We start from the raw sequence: 23,092 nt of genomic DNA, 5'->3' as shown, positions 1-23,092 counted from the left end.
AGGCAGGTAAGTTTCATGAGACAATCTCCAATTAACCACCCTAGAAGTGGAGTTGTGACTGAAGTGGTAGAGTGCTAGCTTAGAGGTAAAGAGCTGAAGCTGAAGGACAGTCTAGCCCGAGTTCAAGCCCCAGTACCAACACAAAAAGCAAACACCTCCAAAGCCCTGTCCCTCCAAAACCATGATAGACGGCTCATATTGCAAAACAGTGCAAAGAGGGGTACTATATGCCAGGCTGCAGGGTGCCAGCCAGGCGGGGAAGCCAGCCTCCCTGAGCCTCCAGAGAGGCAGGGCAGCCGGGAGTGAGGACACTTGAGCTGGGGAACCAGATCCTTTTCTGGACAGCAGGTGCTTCCCTATCGCTGGGCAATCAAGACCACGCGAGGCTCTCATCACCTTCCTGGCTTGGCAGGCCAGGGCTGGGGAAGCGGGTCCGCTTTCTCCGAACGGTGGTCATGGCCTCCCAGCACAATGTGGGTGAGGATGATGCGTGGGGTACGTGTGGACGTGTGTGCACGAATGTGTACACCTGTTGGGGTTGACAGAGGACGGGGTCGGTGAAACAAGGCCACACTAAGGACAGAACACCCCAAGTCCCAGCCTCCCACCAGTGACCCCTTGTGGCGTGGGAAGGACAGGCTGCTGAGGTACCCTAGGGTACCGCGCTGGATGTGGACCCTGGGGCAGGTCACTGCGCCCGTCTGGGCCTCAGTTTCCCTGTGATAGGATCCCCAGCGCAGGTCCGGAAAGGTGAGGAGCGTTGGCGGGAGGCACTCCTGGTGGTCTCGATTATCCGCAGCCACGGCGGGGAACGCCACGGCGGGGCCGGGGCCGGGATCAGTTCCAGCAGCTCCGGAGACCGGAGCGGGTGGGGTGGGGCCTGCGGACCACAGTGGGAACTCCGGGGCCGGGGCGCGTTAACACACTTGACACACAAGCCGCGCCGGACTTGAACCAGGTCCAGACGCTCGGCCCCGCCCACAAATGCAGACCACGCCCACCTCACCACCGGAAGTGCCCTGGGCGGCGCGTTCGGGCCCCGACGCTCGGACACGTTCCGGGGGAGGAGCTGGAGCGCCAGGCAGGGACCTGGAGTAAATGTCCACACCCGGACCTGCACGCACAGACCCGGGGCGCCCAGCAGCTAGAGGAATCGGGGTCAGACCTCGGAGCTGGCCCGGCTTCCACGCGAGGTCGCCTAGTTGTCTAAGGGCCCCTCGCGGAAGAGGAGCAGCGTCCAAGCGAGGCCCGTGGTTCTGAGTCCCAGCTCTCCGCGTCGGGCCTCACGGCGAAACCGAGGCGGAGCGGGCAGACAGCCCGCGGGCTCCCGTCCTGGCCACAGAGCGCCTCCCTCCCGCGCTCGCACCGCGCTTCCCAGCCGGCGAGCTCGGCGCGGCCCCCGGCGGCGGGCGCCCCGCCCCCTCGGCGGGGGCGTGCCCGGAAGCGCCGCCGCGCCGCCCCTTGGCGACGCCGGGCGCCCCGCCCCCTCGGCGGGGGCGTGCCCGGAAGCGCCGCCGCGCCGCGCCGCCCCATGGCGACGCCGGGCGCCCCGCGCCGCTTCTGCCGCTGCGCCTGCTTCTGCTCCGAGAACCTGTACGTGGCGCGCTACGGGCTGCACCTGCGCTTCCGGAGCGAGCAGCAGCTGCGCCGGGACTACGGCGCGGTGAGTGGCCGCGGCGCGCGGGCGTGCGCGCCTTCTCTCCACGCCCCGTGACGCCCGCCCCTTAGCTCTGTCCGAGGAGGAGAAACCGAGGTTCCGAGGCGTTCGCGCAGTCACGCTGCCGTCTTTCTGCTCCCAGATCCTGCGCAGCCGGGGTTGTGTCAGCTCCCGGGACTTCCAGCGGCTCCGGGAAGAGGTGACGTCTCCCCCGCCCGCAGGCGGGCCGGCCGGCCGGGGGCTCCCAGCCGCCTCCCACCGATCCCCCACGACTTCTCAAGTCCTCCTCCCCAGCTTCATTCCCGGGCCCTGCCACCAGAGCAGGAAGAAGTAGCCTGCATTTCGCCCTTTTTAACACCTGTGAGATAGGTGTGGCCATCACCCCATTTGGGGCCCAGAGGCTCAAGAAGGGGCGTCGGTCCCTGGCTAAGGCCTGTCCCAGCGGGTGGAGTAGGTAGCCTCACCAGGCTGCCCACCACGGGTTTCTCCCTGCCCCCATCTCTAATGTAGACTGGTGCCAGAGCTGCTGCCATTGCCCTGCCCCCCCACCTGGGGCTAGTGGTAGGACTTGACCATGACCCTCTTCCTCCTGAGTGGCCCAGCTGATTGAGGGAGCCAGGAGCTCTTGCTCCACATGCCTGGCCCAGGCTGGAGCAGGAGAGATGAATCCCTTCCCGCTGTCCCTACCAGCTAACAGCTCAGTGCCTGTACTTGACCGTGGAGAGGTTCAAGAGTGTAGGCAGGGTTGGCTTCCACCCTGGGTCCCTCTCTGGCCTTGGGCCTCAGCTTTTCCATCTTTACAATGGCTTTTGGAGACAAGCAGCCCTGCTTGGTAACCCAACCCTGTGTCACTCTAGCTTGAACAGGAGGTAGAGCGTCGGAGGCAGTTGGGGCAGAAGTCAGCTGCCAGGAGAGCCCTCATTGCAAGCTCCTACCACCCAGCACGGCCTGAGATCTACAGCTCACTGCAGGTACTCAGCTGCCAGCTTGGGGGCTGGCTCCTGGGAGGAGGTGCTGGCACTCAGGTGTGTTCTGCCATAGGATGCAGCTCTGGCCCCTGAGTTTCTGGCTGCAAGTGAATACAGCGCATCACCAGGCGCAGACCTCAAGGGCCTTCTTCAGCGGCTGGAGACAGTGTCTGGTGAGCATTGGCCCCTGGCTTGGCAGGACTTGGGGGCAGCAGTCTGTGACATCTGGGAATGGGAGACAGGGGTCCCTTCACCAGTCATCTCTGCCTTCAGAAACTGAACCACTGGCAGGAGCTGGGAGGGCCAGGAGCAGGGCAGTGGTCTCAGGAAGTGAAGGCCCTCAGTTATCACTGCTGTACAAATGAGCAAACTATGAGCCTGGGGCAGTTCAACCATGCCAGCTTCTTCACAACGAGCTCCCAGCCTGTTGTCCATGTGTCCGTCCATCCATCCACAGAGGAGAAGCGCATCTACCGAGTGCCCGTGTTCACAGCATCCTTCTGCCAGGCCCTGCTGGAGGAACTGGAGCACTTCGAGCAGTCAGACATGCCCAAGGGGAGGCCTAACACCATGAACAACTATGGGGTGAGTGGGGAGGCCTGGCCCACCTGCTTGAGGGTGGGAGCAGCTGGCTGGCTTGTGTTCAAGGCAACAGGGAGCTTCGTGCTCTATCTGCCGTGAGGCACGTGCACAGACGATGCAGAGCACTTCAGCATCCAGGGATGCAGGCGAGGCCTGGCAGTCTCCCTACTGGGCCTGGGCGTCTCCTCCCAGATGCTGATGAGTGAACTAGGTCTGGACGAGCCACTGGTGACGCCACTTCGAGAGCGCTTCCTGCAGCCGCTGATGGCCCTGCTGTTCCCAGAGTATGGCGGGGGCTGTCTGGACAGTCACCGTGCCTTCGTGGTCAAATATGCACTTGGCCAGGACCTGGAGCTGGGCTGCCACTACGATAATGCCGAGCTTACCCTCAACGTGGCCCTGGGCAAGGCCTTCACAGGGGGCGCCCTGTACTTTGGGGGTCTCTTCCAGGTGAGTATGAGATTTGTGGGGCAAGGCCTGGGGCTGCCAGGAGTTCCCAGGCCTGAGCCCCACTATCTGCAGGCACCTACAGGACTGACGCAACCCCTGGAGGTGGAGCACGTTGTGGGCCAGGGTGTGTTGCATCGGGGTGCTCAGCTCCATGGCGCCCGGCCCCTGAGGACTGGTGAACGCTGGAACCTGGTCGTCTGGCTTCGAGCCTCTGCCGTGCGCAACCACCTCTGCCCCATGTGCTGCCAGAAGCCTGATCTGGTGGACGATGAGGGCTTTGGCGATGGTTTCACTCGGGATGAGCCCCCCACGGTGGATGTGTGCGCGCTGACCTGAGCCTGTGCACCAAGAGGTGGTGGCGGAGTGTCAGGGCAAGCGAGGGCTCTGCCTTCTTGAGAGAAATAAACGGAAGGCACAGGCCGCTTGGGTCAGAAGGCCGTGCTGGCTTCCGAGTCCATCTTTCCGCACATAAGCTGCTTTAGTGCAAGTTTGCTGGCAGCACAGCCTGGTGTGGGTTCTTGGAGTCCAGCAGTGGAGTCGAAGATGTGGCTTCAAACAATGCTGTTCAGCCTCAGCCTGACAGGCGGCTCTGATGGAATTCCTACCACAGCCAGTCCCAGGATGGGGCAGGGCAGGGCAGGGCGGGCTCATCACTTCCTAGAGGTGGGGGTGGAGGGCAGGGGCTAAGTTCAAGTCCAGCTTCTGCCACATCCAACTCTGGCTGTGAGCCTCGGGACTCTTCTGCGCCTTGCGTGGTCTTGTGAGAATCCAGTGAGTTGGCAGTTATAAAGCGCTTTATAACAAATAACAGCCCGTGTGCTGTCTCCTTCCCGGAGAGATGAGCGGGCAGCTCCAAGACTGGAAGAGGTGAGCGCACAGCCATGCTTTGCGATTTCCACCTTGAAACCCTGAGCGCGGCGTCTCCGGGAAAGCAGGCCGGTCCCATTCTGCGGCCCCCACGCCGCTCTGGGCCGGCCTGGGTCCGCTCCTTCACCCGGGCGAGAAGGCCCAGGGCGGCTCAGCGCGGAGCCGCGAAGAGACGAGGAGAGCAGCGAGCCAGAGGGACGCATTATCCGGAGACGCGTGGTCCAAGCGCGACTCCGCAGGGCGGTCCTGGGACCTGGGAGCGGGCAGGGCTGCGACCAAGGCCGGGCGATCGCTGGTCCCGGCGGGGCTGTGGGCATGGGGTCGGCCCGGCTCCGAGCCCGGACCCCCGGCTGGCCGGTGCAGGGAACGGGAGCTCCGGGGGCGGATGTGGAAGCGTCGGAACTCCCGGCAGCAGTGCCCTAAGTCACGCCGGACGCCGCCTTCCCGCCTGGGAAGGCGCTGTGGGTTGGCGGTCCGGCCAGATGGGCCGCAGCCTTAGGGTGGCCGGGCCGAGCCCCGGGGGCGGGAGGGGGCGTGCCGGGCCGAGTGCGCAGGCGTGGAGCGGAGGGCTCCCAGGCGGCGGGGCCGGGTGCGCAGGCGTGGAGCGGAGGGCTCCCAGGCGGCGGGGCTGGGTGCGCAGGCGTGGAGCGGAGGACTCCCAGGCGGCCGTGTCGGGTGCGCAAGCGCGTAGCGGCCGGCGGGGCCGGGTGCGCAGGCGTGGAGCGGAGGACTCCCTGGCGGCCTTGTCCGGTGCGCAGGCGCGGAGCGGCCGCGCGGGGGCGGGGCCTTAAAGGCGCCGCAGCGCAGGCGGAGTCGGCGCGGAGGCGGGGGTCCGGGCAGGAGCCGTCCTCGGGGCCCCCTCTCCAGACCCGACCGGCCGGGCCGCGGGCTAAGCGCGCCCCTCTCGCTCCCCAGCCCGCGGCGCCCGCCATGGCTCACGCCGCCCGTCGCAAGCGCTCGAGAAGTCGCAGCCGGTCGCGGGGGCGAGGGTCGGAAAGCAAAAGGAAGGAGAGTGGTTCGGACGCCTCGAGGAGCTGCGCGGCCTCGGGGTCCCGGGGGCCAAAGGCCAGCGCCACCCCCGGGGCGGAGGGTGAGGGCCGCGCGGACGGAGAGCGGGAGCGGCCCCTGGGCCCGGCCGCGGCCCGGGGTGCGGAGCGGAGCCCCGAGGCCGAGACCCCGGGGGCGGGGGGCCGGGCCCGCCCGCCGTGCAGCCCGCCGTGGGGACCCGGCTTACGTGCCCCCCCCTCCACCCTCCCCTTCTCCCTGCATCACAGAGAGAAGCAAGCGCAAGGCCCGGAGGAGACCTCGAGCCAGCTCCTCCTCCTCCTCTTCCAGTTCTTCTAGCTCCTCTTCCTCCTCGTCCTCCTCCTCCTCCTCCTCCAGTGATGGCCGGAAGAAGCGGGGGAAGCACAAGGATAAGAAGCGGAAGAAGAAGAGGAAGAGGAAGAGGAAGAAGAAGCTGAAGAAGAAAGACAAAGAGAAGGCGGAGGTGCAGCAGGCCGAGGCTCTGCCCGGGCCCTCGCTGGACCAGTGGCACCGATCAGCCGGGGAGGAAGAGGATGGCCCAGGTCCTGCGCTGACCGGCCGGCGGGGGCCGGGGCCGGGGGTCCCCTCCCCAGGCCGGCCTGACCCCGCCTCCCACGGCCCCTTTCAGTCCTGACTGATGAGCAGAAGTCCCGCATCCAGGCCATGAAGCCCATGACCAAGGCGGAGTGGGACGCCCGGCAGAGCGTCATCCGCAAGGTGGTGGACCCGGAGACGGGACGCACCAGGTGATGGGCTTGGGCGCCGCCAGGCCTCCTGTGCCCCCACCCCCGGGGGGGGGGTTGGCAAGGAACCAGTCACTACTCAGCCATTCCTCTCTGGTTCCCGTGGGAGTGAGTGGCTGCGGGGAAGGATGGGCCTTGAGGCTTTTCCGAGCGGCTGTTGTTGGTTGGATTGGCGCAGGCTGGCAAGGCCGGGCCCACCGTGGGGCTGCCGCCATCCCTGTCCCGAGGGCAGCCTTGGGGGTGGGTACCTTTCGGGCTGTGTTCGGGCATGAACTCAGGGCCTGAGCGCTGTCCCTTAGCCTTTTTAGAACTCAGGGCCTGAGCGCTGTGCCTTAGCCTTTTTACTCAAAGCTAGCACTCTGCTGCTTGAGTCACAGCTCCACTTCAGGCTTTTTGCTCCTTAACTGTAGTTAAGAATCATAGGCCTGCTGGGAAGGTGGCTCAGGGGTAGAGCGCTTGCCTTGCATGCATGAGGCCCTGGCTTCGATTCCTCAGCACCACATAAGCAGAAAAGGTCGGAAGTGGCGCTGTGGCTCAAGTGGTAGAGCGCTAGCCTTGAGCCGAAGAGCTGAGTGACAGCGCCCAGGCCCAGAGTTCAGGCCCCATGACCGACCAAAAAAAAAAAAAAAAAAGAATCCTAGGCTTTCCCGCTTGGGCATCCTTTGGACCTTGATCCTCAGATCTGTCTCCTGACTACCTAGGATTACAGGTATCAACCACCAGCCCCTAGCCCCAGGTTGAAGATGGTGGACACTGGGACCTCTGCTGAGAGGTTCTGGTTCTGTTGCTCTGGCACAAGGGGCTTAACTAGTTTCTTGCTGATGGACACTATCTTACCCACAGGCTTATCAAGGGTGATGGAGAGGTCTTAGAGGAAATCGTAACCAAAGAACGACACAGAGAGATCAATAAGGTTGGTGTCGCCCCTTTGCCCATGTCTGCTCTCAGCCCTGTTTCTCATGGCCCTGTCCTCCTGTTTTCTCTTCCTCAGCAAGCCACCCGAGGGGATGGCCTGGCCTTCCAGATACGAGCCGGGCTGCTTCCCTGAGGGCTCCAGCTGCTCTGGGCCTGTGGACTGCTGATGGCAGGTTGGACTCAGGCCTCTGGGAGGGGGCGGCTAGCCTGATGGGCATACCTGTCTACCTGTGGGGGGCCCATGCTGGCCCAGTGGCCTCTCAGGAAGGGGTAGAGGACTGGATCACTAGCCCTAATGCATCTGAAGAGTGCTGCATCCCAATATTAAATGAATATTAAATGTTCCCTGGCCACAGACTTCTTGTCCTGTTGCTTTCTGTGCTGAGGGCACTACTTGAATTTTTTTTTTTTTGCCAGTCCTGAGGCTTGAACTCAGGGCCTGGGCACTGTTACTGAGCTTCTTTTGCTCAAGGCTAGCATCCTACCACGTAAGCCACAGCGCCACTTCTGGCCTTTTCTGTGTATATGGTACTGAGGAATGGAACCCAGGGCTTCATGCATGCTCTACCACTAAGCCACATTCCCAGTTTTTTTTTTTTTCTTGTGCTGAGCTTGAACTCAGGGCTTCTTAGTTTTTGTGATCAAGGCTAGCACTCTACCACTTGAGCCACCACTCTACTTCTACCTTTTTGGTGGTCAACTGGAGGCAAGAACCTCAGATTTTTCTGCCCGGGGTTGACTTTGAACTACCATCCTTAGATCTTGGCTTCCTGAGTGTCTAGGATTACAGATGTGAGCTACTGGCACCTGACATACTTTTTGGGAGTGTGAGGTAGGGATAGGCTCTAGGAGTTTGAGAGAGCTGGCATGTCTCCTAGTAATGAACACAAGTCACCCTAGCCACCTCTGCTCCCGCTTTGATAGGACCCACACTCCAGTCTTAGGCACTTAAGGTGTGACCCATGCAAGCTTCGGGTACAACTACTGCCCATATCCCGCCCCAGATCACCATAGTGCCCAAGATCCAGGGTTCTGGGTAGGAATGCTAACTGGCTGCTGGCTGACTCTGTGTGGCACGGGCCCACAGACCCTCGTCAGTAGCAATGGCGGCCAGCTACACACTTGGGCTGGTGTCACCATGTGCACCAGGCCCCGCTGATTGGGAGGAACGCCCCTCCTCACCAGTTTTTCCTTGAGGATGGCCCTGCCCAACCCGTGCCTTGATCGCCACAGTAATGAGACGAGAAGGAAGCCTCTTGCTTCTTTAATTGGTGTAACAGACAGTGACGCTGCATACAGAGCACACTCAGGCTGATGATGTGGGGAGCAGGGGAGGAGGTGAGGACACTGCTCACATGGCCCAGAGAGACAAACGGCACGAGGACAGACAAGAGGGGGAGGTGTGAGGGCTGGACAGGACGGGGTGAGCAGGTGGACAGCTCACACTGAGCTGGGACTGGGTGAGGGTTTCTGCTAAATCTCTCAGAAATGAGAGAAGGCAGGTGGTCGGAGCTGGGGGCCACCGAGTGTCAGTCTGGGGCTGGGGCGGGGGACTAAGGCTTCTATTCTAACAGGCCTGGGGTGGGTGGCAGTCAGCGAGGCCTGCCTCACCCTTTGGTTACCACTGGTCAGGCCCAAGCCCTGCAGCTCGGCACCTGACACTGTAAACATTTTTGGTATTTTAAAGGACTGTGTGCCCTCCCTCTCGTAGTTGGTGGGAAACTGGAGACGGTGCCAAATGAATTCTAGGTAGGAAGGCCAAAAGCAGACCAGGTTACAGAGGTGGGGGAGGGGGGGAGAGGCTGCCCATCTCACCATCTATGGCTGAGGGCCATGGAAGAGGCCCAGGGGACTATTGCTATTGTCCTTGGCATGGCTGGCGGCTGGGCAGGGGAGGGGAAAGGAGTGGGGAGAGGCCAAGCCCACTGTCGGCAGGCTCTCCCTGGCCGGGAGGCCGCCTGGCCTTTATTGCAGGCAGGCCTGGGACTTCCAGATACTTCAAATGGCTGGGTCACCACGGTGTAGGCGGGACAATGTGAAGGGGGCCGAGAGGAGGCGGCACCGGCCACAGGGCCCTGGCGGGGGCTGTGATTGTCGGGCCGATGGCCTCCTGCCTGGAGCAGAGGGGCCAGATATTGCACTTGACTGCAACACTTACATGGAAACTTGGTCCATAAAATCATCGTTGCTTTATACATAACGCCTGAAACAACGAAAAGCTACATCTTAAATATGAGTAAACCTGAAGGTTCCATCCCTCCAGACAATTTTCTCTGCACAAAATAAATAGCTTTCCCTCTGAATGCAGGCCTGCTCTCGCAGGACACGTACCCCTCCGGCTGTACATATCTACACACAGGAAAGTTAGCATCCGCCCGCACCTCTCCAGCCCAGGCGTGCAGCCCTGAGACGGAGTCCGGCTGGGCCCAGCGGGCTTGCCCACTTCCGGGAAGATGGAGGAGCACCGGAGGTTGCGTTCGGTGCTGGGATGGGAAGGTGGGTGCTGGATGGTTTGTCCTTGGTTCAGGAAAAAAATGGAGTCAGGGCTGCCCACCCTGAAGCTAATGAAGCTAACTGTGGCTTCTTATTCTTAGATTGAGCATCAAAACGGAATTGGCATTAAAAAAACCTAAGTGTGTGCCCCACCCACCCCAGAGTCGAGACTCAGTGGAATCCATGGGTCAGGTGGGGCCGGGAGCCCACACCTTGCAGAGGGGGGGAAGGGGGCGGGGCCCACGTCCAGAGCCAGGCTGGACACTCACAGTGCTGGGTGTCTCCCACGTGGAAGGGCTGCGCTTGTACGCAAAGAGTTAAGAAAAGGAAGCAGCCAAGGATTGCTCATTAAAAAAACCTCATAGAAATCAGATTGAGAAGTAGAAAGGCGTAGAAACGCGGGCGGGCGGCCATGGCATGGGGCCTCGGCCAATGGCAGGCAAGGAGCAGAAGTGGAGGCCAGGCCCCGCAGCCCAGGGTGAGGCTAGTCGGGAGCCCGCTGTGGACATTGCGGGCAGCAGGCCTGTGCTGTGCACCAGCCCTGCAGCCAGACCCAGCTGCACGTGGGGCCGGGGTGGCGGGCCACAGTCCAGGGCTGCCCAAATTAAGATATGGCCTTTCTCTCCTGCTTGTATGTGGGTTTGCCACACTGGGACCTTCTGTGTGGTAAGAAGTCCTGGGTCAGCAAATACTGAATTTTCATGCATGTCAACGAATCTAGCCGTCAGAGGTGGCAAGGGGTCTCCACTCAAAAATCAGTGCAAAACCAGTGAGGTTGAACAGTTGAGAAACTGGAGTCAACAAAAAGCAGGCTGGACCCCTGTTGGAGCCGTTCCCAAACAGGAGGGGCCTTGGTTGGGGAGCTAGGGGGAAGGAGGTGGAGGCTGAGTCTGGCCCACAGCTGGCTCAGGCTGGGAGCTCTATGCACAGCAGGATGTTCGGGGGGGGGGGGGGGGCCTCCCAGGCCAGGCTAAGTGGGATGTCCTGCCAGCTTCCACAGACCCTAAGACGCGAGGCATGGCCGGGAGGACTGTGGCATGGCTGTATCCCCACGGGGCCCTGGAACCAGCTCCCAGGCCACAAATGTGCTTGTTCCCAGCTGCCTGCCAGTTTCCAGGCCAGGCCTCCCAGTGGGGCTGGCACCCTGGCCTAGCACCATGGAGACCACAGCGCCTCGTAACAGTGCCCTACTTGGGGCCCGTGACTGCCCCTGGCTCGAGCCGGCCGGTCATGGTACGGCCCCAGCAGCTGGCTGCCATGCTCAGGCTGCGCTGGCCCCGCAGCTCGCTCTCGGCCTGGCTCTGCGTCCTCTCATGCCGGAGGCTGGGCCCGCCGGGCTGGGCTGAGATGGTGCGGAGCAGGTGGTTACGGGAGCGCAGGAAGTCGCCCTGGCCCGGCAAGCCGAAGCTGCCCTTGCGCAGCGCCATGCGGGTGGCGGTGTTGCGGGCTGGTCTCGCGCGATGGTTGTACTTGAGCTGGGCCAGGTGGGCCGCATAGCCGTCTGTGATGAACTGTAGGGGCAGCAAAGCGGATGGGTTGGGGGCGGGGATGCTGAGACTCCTGGGACTGCCCACCACGGCCTCTCCGCTCACCTGGCACTGCTGCTGCAGCTTCTTGGTGGGCCGGCCCACGATGTAGATCTGCATGGGGGACAGGCTGATGGAGCTGTACACTGCCACGTCCTTAGTGGAGCCGTAGGCCGCGTGCACACGCAGATGCAGCTGCGGGAAGGAAAGCCAGAGCACACTTGGGCCTGCGGTCAGTCCCGGTCCTCCCTCTCCTCCCTGCCCTCTTCCCCTCAGCCCCACCCCTGCCCAGCTTGCTGCTCCTGGCCCCACCTCCGAGATGAGGAGCTTCAGGAAGTTGGCCTTGTGCCTCAGTGGGTCGTGCACCAGGCCGTCACAGAAGGACACCACGCCATGGGGGAAGTTGTGCTGAGCCAGCCACGCCACCACTCGCTGCTTCTGCATGTCAGGCCGGCCTGTCACGTAGATGATGAGGTAGCCCAAGTCCTGCCAGTGCCTGCAGCGGGGACAGGCCTGAGTGGGCTGCGGCCCCCCCCTCCCCCGCCCTCCCCGCCTCCTCCCAGGAGGCACCACAGGGCCACTGGAAAGAGAGTCTCTGATGGAGATCGTGGTCGGCCTGAGCGGGACAGCCGAGAGCCCTCAGGGTGTTCACTGCTGTTCAGCTTCCTTTTTTCTTTTTTATTGGTCATGGGGCCTGAACTCTGGGCCTGGGTGCTGTCCCTCAGCTCAAGGCTGCTCTACCACTTGAGCCACAGCACCACTTCCGGCCTTTTTTTTTATGTGGTGCTGAGGAATCGAACCCAGGGCTTCATGCATGCAAGACAAGCACTCTACCACTGAGCCACCTTCCCAGTGCCCCTCCTCCCCTTTTTTTAGGCGCTGTCCTTGAGATTTTGTGCTCAAGGCTTTGAGCCACAGCTCTACTTCTGGCTTTTTGGTGGTTAATTCCTTCCTGAGCTGGCTTAAAGCGGTGGCGTTCAGATCTCAGCCTTCTGCCTAGCTAGGATTACAGGCGTGAGCCTGAGGTATGGCACCTGGCTTCCTAACTTCCTTCTCATTGGGGAACTGAAGATGGCCATTGAACTTGAGCAACTCATCCAGTCATACCTCTGTTAAGGGTGGCGCTGGGATCCCAACTCGGCTCCCTGGGACCTAGGATGGGTCTCCTGGTGTCCACAGCTTTTCCTCCCTCTGGGCTGGGGAAGCCGCCCACCTGTGACCGTCACACCGCGTGCCCCTGGGCCACTCACCGCACCACGTCCACAGCCCCGGCCCGCACCTTGGGGTCACTGCCCATGATGGACACGCTGGCGGCAAAGGAGCCATCAATGCTGAAGACCACAAACTCCGTGCCCTTGGGCAGCACAGTGATGTAGCTGTCGGCAAATGTGTGGTCTCCCCTGGCGAGGGGACAGCTTGTCAGAACCAACCCGAGCCACCTTTCCTGTCCCCAGGAGGCTGGCCCTGGCACCCCCCCACCCCCGGCAGAGGTGCATACCTGACCACCATTTTGATGGGGTAGACACCCACCCCCAGGCGGTGCGTCTCCGGGATCGTGTAGGAGACACGTCCACTGCTGTTCGTCACCAGCGTGTCCAGGTGCAGCCACTCCCCCGAGGGTGGCTGCGTCATGATGTGCACATCCACCTGGAGCCCAGGCAGGCCGGTCACAGCCAGCTGTGTCCTGGACCCCCAGTCCCTGAGCCCCAGCCACGGTCCGCCGTGCCCTCACCTTCTCTCCAGTGAGAGTGACCATGTCCAGGGGCCCGTACATGAACCGGCCCGTCACAACCTGGGGGCCATCCTCGTTGGCGACCGCATCGTTGATCCGGTGGTTGGCCGTCACGTTCTGGGGAGTGGACAGTGGATGGGGTTGGGGGGACGTGGAGGCCGCTTATGCTCCCGTTGGCCTGAGGAGTGGGCTTGGCCACCCGACTCTCGGGCCTTGGGCTTCCTTGCGTGTGCAACGAGTTCGCAGCTCCGGCCTCTTCCGCCCCCCGGGAGGTTGGGGGGAACAGCGTGCCTCTCCGCCACCCAGGCTCCTCCTCTGTGACCCCCGGGCTTCTGACAAGGATTAAATAGGACACAGAGCAGCCCGGGGGTCTGGGCACCCCAAGGACCCTCACCCGCAGCTTCACGTGGGTCCTCTTGCGCTGCCACTTCTCTCTGGGCTGCGAGGGGGTGAACACGGACACCTCCTTGCCATCCAGCTCCAGGATGCTGGAACTGTCATGCCTCATGACCTGGGGGAGGGGAGAGCGGGCCGGCTCCCAGCTGGGCTGCTGCTCCTGCGGACCCCACGGCCCCAGGGGCTGGCAGGGGGGAGCTGGGGGTACTATTCAACCCTCTGTAGACTGCCTGCAACCTCAAGTGCCCACCGGCCCCTGGTGGCGATGCCCCCACCCCAGCACCACGGCTCCTACCTGCGGTGGCCTGGCGGGCCGCGGATGGAGGAGGCCCCCTCACCCCTGCCTGCACACCCTACCCAGCCATCTCCCTGCGGGGTCCCCCTGTGAAGCCTGTGTGCCTGGCCGCGGGGCTCCCGCTACCTGTCTCAGCAGGAAAGAGACCACGTCGGTGGACTCCCAGTAGCTGGCGTGGAAGAGGTGGGGCAGGGCCACCGTGGGGAAGGCTGTCAGGGCGTCGGGGCAGTACAGGGCATAGTCGATCCGCTTCTGGCCCCACCACTTTGCAGCAACTGTTGGGAGGAGGAGCCATGACTGGGCACTGGGCAGGGGCCCCCTGGGTCCCTTGGGCCTGTCCACCCCAGACTTGTCCTCCCCTCCCAGTGCAGCCTGGAGCGACAGCTGTGTGGGTAGCAGATGCCAGGATGCCCAGGCAGCCAAAGGACCCAGAGGGTAGCTCCGCACACAGCCCGTGGCTCTGTGGGTCTGCCGAGGGCGGGGAGCCCTGGCTCTGCTCACCCAGCCCTCCCTGGGCCTCTCCCCTGCTTTCCGACCTGTGTGCCGTGAATGGCATCGCAGAGGAAGGATATTTTTGGTCTCAATTGCAGACCTGCCAGGACAAGCCTGGCCCTCCTCAGCACCGGGCTGTGCGGGCTGCAGCCAGAGCCCAGGGCTGCCTGAGGGCAGTCCTGGCCATCCTCAGGGACTGGCCTGGCGCGTGCCCTGACTGTGCAGCAGGCGTCCAGCAGGTGGTGCCCGTTTTATGGGTCCTGGTTCACAGCTTGCTGCTCCTTGGGGCTCCCTCCCAGCCCAGGGCGTGAGCTATCTCCACGAGGCCTCAGGGGCTGGGGGCAGTGAGTGTGCGGCATGCTCAGCACAGCAGTGTCTGTGTTAGGTGCTGTGAGCGGGGTACCTTCTCCGATGTCCAAGTCAGGGAGGCAAGGGGCCCTCTCCAGGCTAGGGCCGGCCTGCCGGCCCCGGGGATGAGAGCCAAGCATGACTGGGGAGGGGGGGGGCAGGGCGAGAAGGGACAGGCGCCTGACACTGGGGGTGTGGCTGAGCGACGAGGGGGCCTCTGAGAAGCAAGAACAAGGGGAACAGCTCAGACACACCCTGGGATGCCACGCTATGGGGCCAGGCCCTCCACGCAAGAAACGAAACCAGCAGGGCGCCAGTGGCTCACGCCTGAATCCTAGCTACTCAGGAGGCTGAGATCTGAGGATCACGGTTCAAAGCCAGCCCAGGCAGGAAAGTCTGTGAGACTCTTTATCTCCAATAAACCACTCGAAAACCGAAAGTGGCGCTGTGGTAGAGCACTAGCCTTGAGCAAAAAGAGCTCAAGGACAGTACCAGGCCCTGGGTTCAAGTGTATGACCAAAACACCCCCCCCACCCCCACCCCCCACACGTACCACAGAGAACCAGAAAGACAACAGCCCCAGCCCTATTGCAGCTGCTCCAACAACAGCCCCTAGAACCTACCGCAGCACAGAGCAGCTGCTCTAGACCCTGTTTCCAGCTAATGGGAGCTCCTGAGGTAGGCAGGGCCAACTGACAAGAGAGGCTATGTCTGATGTCCTGATGTTTCCTCTCCAGCTCCTCCTGAGGATGCCACTCTTACCAGCTAGAAACCACTAGCACTGCCCCCCCCACCAGTGTGGCAATTGGGAATGGATACAGGTGTGGCCAGCTGCCCCACGGGCCCCCGATGAGCCGCCTGTGACAATGAGAAGGGCTCAGGAGAGGCCACTCACTCTGGGCGATGCTGGACGCCGTGTAGCTCTCAGCCATGCCTGACACTTGGCTGGCAATGCTGATCTCACTGGCTCTGCGGAGGCCGCGGCTGGTTGGGGCCGTGCCCGGTGATGAAGGGGCCACGTGCTCTTGGAAGACCGTGTTGTGGGTCTGGAGTGCATCTGCTGCAGGTGGACAGGCACAGAGGCCCAGGTGAGCGAGGCCCAGCCTGGCCCCGGCCCTCCCAGAACAGAGGGAGACCTGCGTGCCGAGTGTGGCATGCACCTGGGCTGGGGCAGCTCAAGGAGGCAAGAGCCAAGGGGCCTGAGTGGAGGCGGGGTGGGGGGGGAGAGGAGGGGGAGGAGGGGAGGAGGAGGGCTGAGGCATGAAAGGATGGACGGACAGACAGCACAGAGACAGGGTAGGGAGGCGAGGCCAGGGATCTTGCCCCCCCTTGGCCATCTCTTCTCCCTGTATGGCTCCTAAGCTGGTCTCCAGCAGCCCCAGCCCAGCTTGACTCACAGCTGGCCAGGCAGGCCTGACCTGGGTTTGAGGGGCACAAACCACAGTGGCCTGGGCTCTCTAGATGCCCTACGTACGCTGAGCTCTGAGGAGGCAGCCCTCACCCGCGGGCTGGACCGACTCAGCTCCTCTTGGCTATCTGGCACAAAGGGAGATGCTCAACCTCCAGCCAGGCTCGCTTGGGCCCTGGCTGAGGTCAGGACTCAGCCAGAGGAGCCAGTCTGGATGGCAGGTGCAGGACCTGCATCCTCAGGGAGTGAGGCCAGCCCTCCTTCCCTTTCCTCTCTACTGTTCTGGAGTTTTGAACTCAGGGACCTGGAGCACCCAACTCCTTGCTCGCCTCTCCTTGGCATGGGGTGGGAGGGGGCTGGCGGTGCCTCAGCCCACTGCCGGGTTCTGCCAGCCTCAAGGAGCTGCATCTCCTGTGGACGCTGCTGGCAGGCTGTGTGACCCTCGCACAGCTCTCCTCTCCTGATGCCTGGGCTACTGACTGCTTTAGCCGTTAGTCCCCAGCCACTGGCATTCCAGGCACAGGGAGGAAGCACCATGGCCAACTCCCCAGAGCCTCGTAAGTCTCTTCCCACTACCAACATCCTGCGACTCTGAGTGGCCAAAGAGGGCGTGGGGGGCGGGCATAAGGACCAGGCGTCGGCAGCTACGCAGATGTTGGGATACACACACTCAGCACAGCCCGGACTCGGGCGGGGCCCGTCTTGCCAGGTGAGCGCGGGAACGGGGATACTGGTTTCCAGGAAGCCATCCCCTTGGGGGAGAGGGGCCAGGGGGCCACCTTCCAGGACCAGCTCAGGGTTTCTCTGCACGGTCTCAACTGGAGGCAGGCAGGGAGAGAACAGAAAGGACAAGAACAGACACTCGAGTGGCTGCTGTACACCCACGGACGTAGACTTCGGCTCGAGGACCAGGACATGACACAATGTCGGGTGGGACACGCTGGGGGCTCGGGGACAGGCCATTTTAGGGGACCCCTCTCACGTTCCAGCCCACATCCTCTACTCTGCCCTGTCTGCGACGGACGCAGCCCACAACGTGTGTAACTCCGGCAGGCCCTCCGGCCCCTGAGCTGTGTGCCTGCAGGGGCAGGACCAGCCCTGGCTGCCCCAGCCGCCCGGGGGTCCTGAGCGTGTCCTTGGCCGGACAGGAGGAAGTCACTCCAGAACTCTGCTATGAGCTGACCTCGCCAGATACCCACTGGGAACAGGTGTCAGTGCCCCTGTCCCTTCCCTTGGGGAGCAGTGCCACTCCAGCTCCGCCGTCCCGGGAGCCTTACCCAGCAGCGTGGAGCAGCCATCCCCCAGCGGGTAGCGCTGGTAGCGGGGGATGCCGAAGGGCGGCAGGGCGTGGAAGCGCCGCTCCAGCAGTGGCTCCAGCCGGGAGGCGGATGGGTCCGCGGGGTGGAACAGGTTGTACACCTGCTGGCAGGCGGGCCGCAGCTGGAACACTGCGGAGGGGGCCAGACGCACACAGCGGTGAGGAGGCCAGGCTGGGGCCCCCGGCTGGCTCTGCCACATCGCTATCAAATTGGATTTGTTTTTACCAGTGCTGGGGCTGGAACCCCATTGCACATGCTAGAAAAGCACTCTGCCGCTAGCTACAGCCCCAACGCCCCAATGAAAACTTCTCATTTTTTCCTACACAGACCACTCCTAGAATTACAGGGAAGCGCGTGAGGGTCAGGGTGTGTGCCATTACTCCCCACTTAGTGCAAAAGCTGGTGCTTTCCAGGGCAGCACCGGTGGCTCCCTCATTCACCTGTGGTATCTGCGGAAGGGCCCCGCTGTGGCCAGTGCACACGTGTGAGTCTGTGGGCCAGCCGGGTGCGCTCAGCGGGTGGCTGTCCTTGCAAGCCTACCTGGCCCTCAGGTCCCTTGAGGCCATGGTGGCCCCGTGGGAGGGTGGGAGGTTCAGGGCCGGCATTTTAACCCAGCACCCATGGTGTTGGGTCTGGCTAGGCCTTTCTAGGGCTATTCTGGCTACCACAGGGACCCATGGTTCCTTCGGGCTGCCCAGGTTGGGCCATGCAGGGGCACAGGCAGGGCTCCTGCTGACAGACGCCCACCATCATCTGTGGAGGCTGGGAGGCCCTGGGGTGCCCAGCTCACAGCTTCCCTCTGGGAAGGTCTTCCAGCTAGAGACGGGTCTGTGCTTCGACCCTGGCAGTATCTGCTCCTAGGTGCCTGAGAGAAGCAGAGGCGTGGCATACCAGCAACCGAGCCACGGAAGCAACAAAGGCCAGGGGCCTTGTGGGTCAGAGTGGTGGATGGGCTGGGTGTGCCGTGGCCTCAGGACAGGTCCCCAGAGACCACTAGTGGCTTGTGCACCCTGCCTGTCCCTGCAGGGCTCTCACCGTCCAGGGCAGGGATGACTGTTTTCCTCAAGGCCAGAACCAGCCCCAGTGGGCATCCAAACAGGAAGAGGTCGGCGATCTCAAAGTCAAACCTGCCCAGGGCGCCAGTGCCATCCAGCATGGTGGAGCTACTGGAGCGGCGGGAGCTGGGCTCGTTCCTCAGGACGCTGGCGTGGAGGCTACAGGGGGACACGCAAGTCAAGGCCACTTCCCTCAGTCTCATGGGAGGACAGCGGCCTGGCGCCTGTCAGGATGTTTCCAGTGACAGCCAGTCAGGTCTGCAGGGAGCTGACTGCCTTCGGCACAGCGCTGCCAGGTGGCCCTGCCCGCCTTAGGACAGTGCTTCCCACGTCTCTGGATGGCCCCCAGATCCAGCAAACAGGGTCACCCTCCTCCTTCCCTCTGGGGCCGCCCTTCCTTGCTCAGCCTGTCCCCAAAGCTTTACCTGGACAGGAAGGCCTGGTGCTGCTGGATGGTGTCCAGCTCGTAGGTGGAGGAGTCGCTCCGCTTGCGGGGCAGCTGCCTTTTGGAGTCTTCAGTGCCATCGCCGCGGGGGATGTCGATGTTGCTGCGGCTGAGGTGTCGACTGCTTTCTAGGCTGGAGCCATTGCTGCCGCCGCCACCGCCACAACTGCCGCTGCCAGAGCATTGCGCTGTGTTCACCAGGATGCCCGGGGACAGCAGGTCAGCGTCCTGAAATGGCCCCATGGAAGCTCACTGCTGGCTGGCCACTGGACCAGACTCTTCTTCAGTGTCCAGTCCTACCTCCTGACTCCAGGCCCACACAGCCACTGCCCATCCATGAGCCTTTGCCCAAGCAAATGAGGGGGAAGAAGGACACTGGTCTCCTGCGGCTTAAACCACTGGCCACATCTTACCAGCCTTCATTCCTGGCCCAGCTGGCTACCCAGGATCAAGTTCCCAAGGAATACTCCCGACTCCTTTGCACTAGTGTAGAGCTTTTCTGACTCCTCAGCCTCAGTCCTAAGTGGACATCCTCCATTCTCCTGCGCCTCTCCCAGCCCTCAGATCCTGGCCTGGTGGGGAATTACTGCAGGGGCTCAGGGGCTTGGACAGTTTGCCAAATGCACAGAATGAATGGATCTGGGCTGGGTGATGACCAAGTCAGCTCTTGAGGTCTTTGCTGGGCTCTGCTCAGGCGGCAGCAGGGGGCCAAGGTGATAGCTTGGTGGCCTGTAGCAGGCAGTGTGGCCGTTCTACGTGGCACACGGGAAACTGCAGACCTTGGTGAAGGTTTGGGGCCAATGGAGCATCCTCCCACGCTGTCCCCCCATGCATAGGTACCTGCACACTGACCACGCTGCCTCGGCGACTGCTGCTCTGACTCTCCGACACGGGCTGGCTGCTGTAGCATAAGGCATCGAATGCCAGGATGCCCCCAACACAGTCCCCGATCAGGCAGACCTGGAGGCAGGAGGGTCCCAGTCCCATTGAGGGCCACGCCCTCCCCCAACACAGTCCCCAATCAGGCCAACCTGGAGTCAGAAAGGGCCCAGGGGTCTGGGTGTCCACTCCACTGTGGGTGTTGAAGGGGACACCCCTGGTCCTCTGGCCAGCCCACCCTACAGGGTCTTCTCTGTCCTCCACTCACCTGCCCATTGAAGGTCACGCCCTCCTGGGACTTAAGGAAGTCCCCATAGGCCAGGTTGGCCCGCTGAATCACCGTGGCAACTGCCTCCTGGTACTGGGGCGAGGAAGTGGCCAGCAGTGGCAGGGCAGCTAGGGGGATGTGGTCCTGACTGCTGGACAGACAGCCCTCGTCATGGCCGTAGGGACTCAAGCTAGGGGTGAGAGGCTGGGTCAGAAGGAAGGTGGCCTCAGCCCCACCCAAAGGGCCTTTTCCCTGGCCCTGGGCAGGAAGCTAGAGCTGCCCATTCCCAGGTGCAAATGGGGATGCTCCTGGACCAGGCCCTGGGCAGGCTCAGGGGACCAGGGCCCCTAGTAGATGGAGGCAGGTCAGCATCCCGCTACAGAACTGGAAATGGAGGCTTGACCTTGGCCCATCCTCCCGGAACTGAAGCTCTGCATGTCTGCACAGGTTCTGCTGCCTCTGGGCAGGCAGAGGGCTTGGTGGCAGGACAGGACATCCGGGCAGGGATCCCATCCTGGAGGAGCCCCGTGATGCTCTGGGACACGGAGGGCTAGGACAGGTGCCAGTGGGCAAAAGCCACTCACTTGGAGACAAGGGCAAAGGCGTCAGCGCAGATGGGAGGGCACGGTACCAGGCGGATGGCAAGGTGGCCCAGGGCGCTGGGGTAGTGCACTCGCATGACTGTGTCGAACACGGTGGCGATGGTGTTGGCATCACCCTGCTTGGAGCTGGGGTCCCCGGCGCCCGTGTCCAGGATGGTGCCTCCATGCAGCACCAGCAGCAGCACGTGGATCTTGGAGGGCGGTGTGGCCAGTGGCTGGCTCACCTCATCCTGCGTGGGCGGGAGTGGGTGTCACTGGTGTCTAGAGCCTTCTCGCTTTGGGGGAGGCCTGTCTTGACCCAACTGCTCCAGCTGAGAGCCCTGAGTTTTTTTTCTTGTTTTTTGTTTTTGGTCGGTCATGGGGCTTGAACTCTGGGCCTGGGTGCTGTCCCTCAGCTCTTCAGCTCGAAGCTAGTGCTCTACCACTTGAGCCACAGTGCCACTTCTGGTTTTCTGAGTGGTCTCACGGATTTTTCCTGCCCGGGCTGGCTTTGAACTGTGATCCCCAGATCTCAGCCTCCTGAGTAGCTAGGATTACAGGCGTGAGCCACTGGCGCCCGGCTGAGCGCCCTGATTTTGTATCTAGCTAGGGGGTCAGGGGTTTGTGGCCTAGGCTCCTCCTTGGGGTCCCTGCAGAGACTAGGCCCCTGTGGGGAAAGGAGGAAGGGACACGAGGGAGGGTCTGTCTCTCCAAAAGCACTAGCTCCTCTTTCTTCATGGCTCAGGTAGCTGTTTCTGCTTGGGCTCTCGGCTGCAGAGAAAACAGAGGCCCAGGCTGGCCTTGGCCTCAGGGTGGGGGTGGGGTCTGCTGCCCAGTATGCTTCTAGACATGGATTATCTCGGCCTGAGCAGTCAAGGCCATCGCTGACTCAGAGCCTGGCTCTGAGTTCCTCTAAGAGCTCCTTGGATCCTAGCCCCTGCCATTCCTGAGATTCTGTAAGACCAAGATTCCCAAGCGCAGAGACATTGTGGCAGAGGCAGGGCCTCCCTCATGCCTTCCTCAGGCACCTCTGTCGGCCTGACTACAGGGTCCGACCTCCTCCTCACTGACTAAGAGTCCTATCTCCTCCCTGGCCACATCTACCTGAGGTCTAACGGCAACCAGAATGATATCTAGGAATTCTCTTCAGAGAAGTGATGGAGAGGAGAGGCCCAGGGACTGAGCTAGCATCACTCTGGACACACTTAGTGTCAGCACCAAGCCAGACTGGATCACAGCTGCTGCCAAAGCTCAGGGCTCTCCCAAACAGCCCAACTCAGGCCATAGTCCTGTTCGCAGGACCCACCCCACTGGCTCCTATGTAAGCTTCGTGTGACATGGGCCTGGGAGGGGCCACAGAAGAGTACATGATACATCCACAGTGTGAGAGTGGACTGGGGAAAGTTGCTGATGGAAACCAGCTGTGGGTCACAGGGCAGGATAACATCTGTCCCCACAGATGGCCTGCCCAGGTTAGGAGAACAGCTGGCTAGCCGTAGGCTCGTGTGATGAGGATGTTCGGGCAGTCTGTGCCGCCTGCCTGTCCCCGGGTTAGGGTTAGGGAGCTAGTCCGGTGGTGCTAACTCATCTGGGGATGAGCGGGTCTGCGCCTCGGGGCCAAGAGAATCCTGCACACGCTGGCTGGACTCAGCACGGAATTTCACCTCCCCTGAGCTCCGGAGGGACCAGCACCCCACCCCCACTCCCGTGTGCCAGGGGCCAGCTCTGGAGAGCCAGGGCACCGCGTGCCAGGGGCCAGCTCTGGAGAGCCAGGGCACCTCGTCATGTTTCCGCGAGGCTGTCCCCCTTCCACAGGGAAGGTTCCAGTTTGAGGGTTATTGCCAGCAGGGGGTCTGACTTGGATGGTGACGGCCCGGGATCATGCGGGTCCCACGCACACCCCGAGACAGATCCCAGCCCGGCACCGCACCTCCCTCCGGGGCAGTCAGAGCTGTGTGCAGCTGCCTCAGCCACCAGGCAGCACCTTGAAACCACGCCCTTCTACCTGCCCTTCCAGAAAAGCCCACTGAGACCTCAGACCTCAAAACAGAGGACCCCACAAGTGGAGAGGTGTAGATTCTCCTCCCCAGACCTTCCCGAGGGACCTGAGTCTCCCACAGAGATGCCATCTCCACCTGAGGATTCTTGGGGCCAGGGCAGTGTGGTGACCACAGGATGGCTCCTGCGCCCAGTGCAAACAGCTCTGACTGCCTGCAGGTGGAGGAAAAGGGCACGGGCGCCAGCAAAGAACCCCCAAAGGGGACGCAAGCTCCACAGAGACAGCTTTATTGATACACTGAGCTCTGCCTGACTCCACACACCACCTTGAAGGCCATGCCACATCACTTCTGCCTAGATGGCTTTTGCATCCTCTCCTTCCGTCTTTTTATCTTCAGGGACAGCAGGCAGGCTGGGCATAGGCACAAGGTGAAGATCTTATTTTTCATCTGGAATTTATAAGTTTCTCATTTTACTTTCCCACAAGTGGAGCTTGGTCAAGATCTTGAGGGCTACCTGCTGTCCTTACTTCTTGGGGTTGGGGGGGGGCGGTATGGCTGGCAGATACCTCCCTAGCAAGGCCGTGAGGACAGGGCACCCTGGCATTGCCTGGCGGGGCAGGGACGTGATGCTACGGTGCAGTTCCCCG

General features: G+C 62.3%; 3 protein-coding genes across 13 annotated transcripts in view; 2 read left to right on the top strand and 1 right to left on the bottom strand.

The window, feature by feature from the left end:
- The first annotated feature begins 1,508 nt into the window (after positions 1-1,508).
- Positions 1,509-4,091, top strand: Ogfod2 (2-oxoglutarate and iron dependent oxygenase domain containing 2). Of its 3 annotated transcripts, none has more exons than XM_042669077.1 (7): positions 1,509-1,663; positions 1,800-1,856; positions 2,515-2,628; positions 2,699-2,798; positions 3,083-3,210; positions 3,400-3,657; positions 3,730-4,091. In XM_042669077.1, exons 1-7 carry the CDS (start codon positions 1,532-1,534, stop codon positions 3,991-3,993), a joined length of 1,053 nt encoding a protein of 350 aa, XP_042525011.1. In that variant the 5' UTR covers positions 1,509-1,531; the 3' UTR covers positions 3,994-4,091. The 3 variants fall into 3 exon arrangements, with proteins under 3 accessions (XP_042525011.1, XP_042525010.1, XP_042525012.1); XM_042669076.1 differs by having other exon boundaries at positions 1,731-1,856; XM_042669078.1 differs by lacking the exons at positions 1,509-1,663; positions 1,800-1,856; positions 2,515-2,628; positions 3,083-3,210 and having other exon boundaries at positions 2,700-2,798.
- Positions 4,092-4,988: 897 nt separating this feature from the next.
- Arl6ip4 (ADP ribosylation factor like GTPase 6 interacting protein 4) lies at positions 4,989-7,565 on the top strand. Of its 2 annotated transcripts, XM_042669081.1 has the most exons (6): positions 4,989-5,017; positions 5,438-5,614; positions 5,799-6,092; positions 6,179-6,296; positions 7,137-7,206; positions 7,285-7,565. In XM_042669081.1, exons 2-6 carry the CDS (start codon positions 5,455-5,457, stop codon positions 7,339-7,341), a joined length of 699 nt encoding a protein of 232 aa, XP_042525015.1. In that variant the 5' UTR covers positions 4,989-5,017; positions 5,438-5,454; the 3' UTR covers positions 7,342-7,565. The 2 variants fall into 2 exon arrangements, with proteins under 2 accessions (XP_042525015.1, XP_042525013.1); XM_042669079.1 differs by lacking the exon at positions 4,989-5,017 and having other exon boundaries at positions 5,326-5,614.
- A 1,813-nt stretch (positions 7,566-9,378) lies between these two features.
- Positions 9,379-23,092, bottom strand: part of Pitpnm2 (phosphatidylinositol transfer protein membrane associated 2) — a 114,406-nt gene continuing 100,692 nt past the window's right edge. Inside the window, exons 11-27 of one of the 8 annotated variants that reach the window (XM_042669064.1) lie at positions 20,449-20,696; positions 19,865-20,054; positions 19,558-19,677; positions 18,698-18,945; positions 18,253-18,431; positions 17,176-17,346; positions 16,567-16,716; positions 15,386-15,550; positions 14,546-14,707; positions 13,777-13,925; positions 13,354-13,470; positions 12,960-13,076; positions 12,726-12,874; positions 12,478-12,627; positions 11,540-11,723; positions 11,294-11,422; positions 9,379-11,212 (exon numbers count right to left, since the gene is read on the bottom strand). In XM_042669064.1, the coding sequence (XP_042524998.1) occupies positions 10,889-11,212; positions 11,294-11,422; positions 11,540-11,723; positions 12,478-12,627; positions 12,726-12,874; positions 12,960-13,076; positions 13,354-13,470; positions 13,777-13,925; positions 14,546-14,707; positions 15,386-15,550; positions 16,567-16,716; positions 17,176-17,346; positions 18,253-18,431; positions 18,698-18,945; positions 19,558-19,677; positions 19,865-20,054; positions 20,449-20,696 (2,952 nt within the window). In that variant the 3' untranslated portion in view covers positions 9,379-10,888. Of the gene's footprint in view, positions 11,213-11,293; positions 11,423-11,539; positions 11,724-12,477; positions 12,628-12,725; positions 12,875-12,959; positions 13,077-13,353; positions 13,471-13,776; positions 13,926-14,545; positions 14,708-15,385; positions 15,551-16,566; positions 16,717-17,175; positions 17,347-18,252; positions 18,432-18,697; positions 18,946-19,557; positions 19,678-19,864; positions 20,055-20,448; positions 20,697-22,715; positions 22,893-23,092 lie in introns of those variants that run through there. The other 7 variants (XM_042669068.1, XM_042669065.1, XM_042669067.1 and 4 more) reach the window with 7 other exon arrangements.

This window comes from Dipodomys spectabilis, unplaced genomic scaffold (assembly GCF_019054845.1).
Source record: "Dipodomys spectabilis isolate Male_0828 unplaced genomic scaffold, ASM1905484v1 ptg000480l, whole genome shotgun sequence".
In the NCBI taxonomy this organism is placed as follows: Eukaryota; Metazoa; Chordata; class Mammalia; order Rodentia; family Heteromyidae; genus Dipodomys; species Dipodomys spectabilis.
Note: the sequence above shows the minus strand (reverse complement) of the source record. Positions and strands in the feature narration are given on the sequence as shown.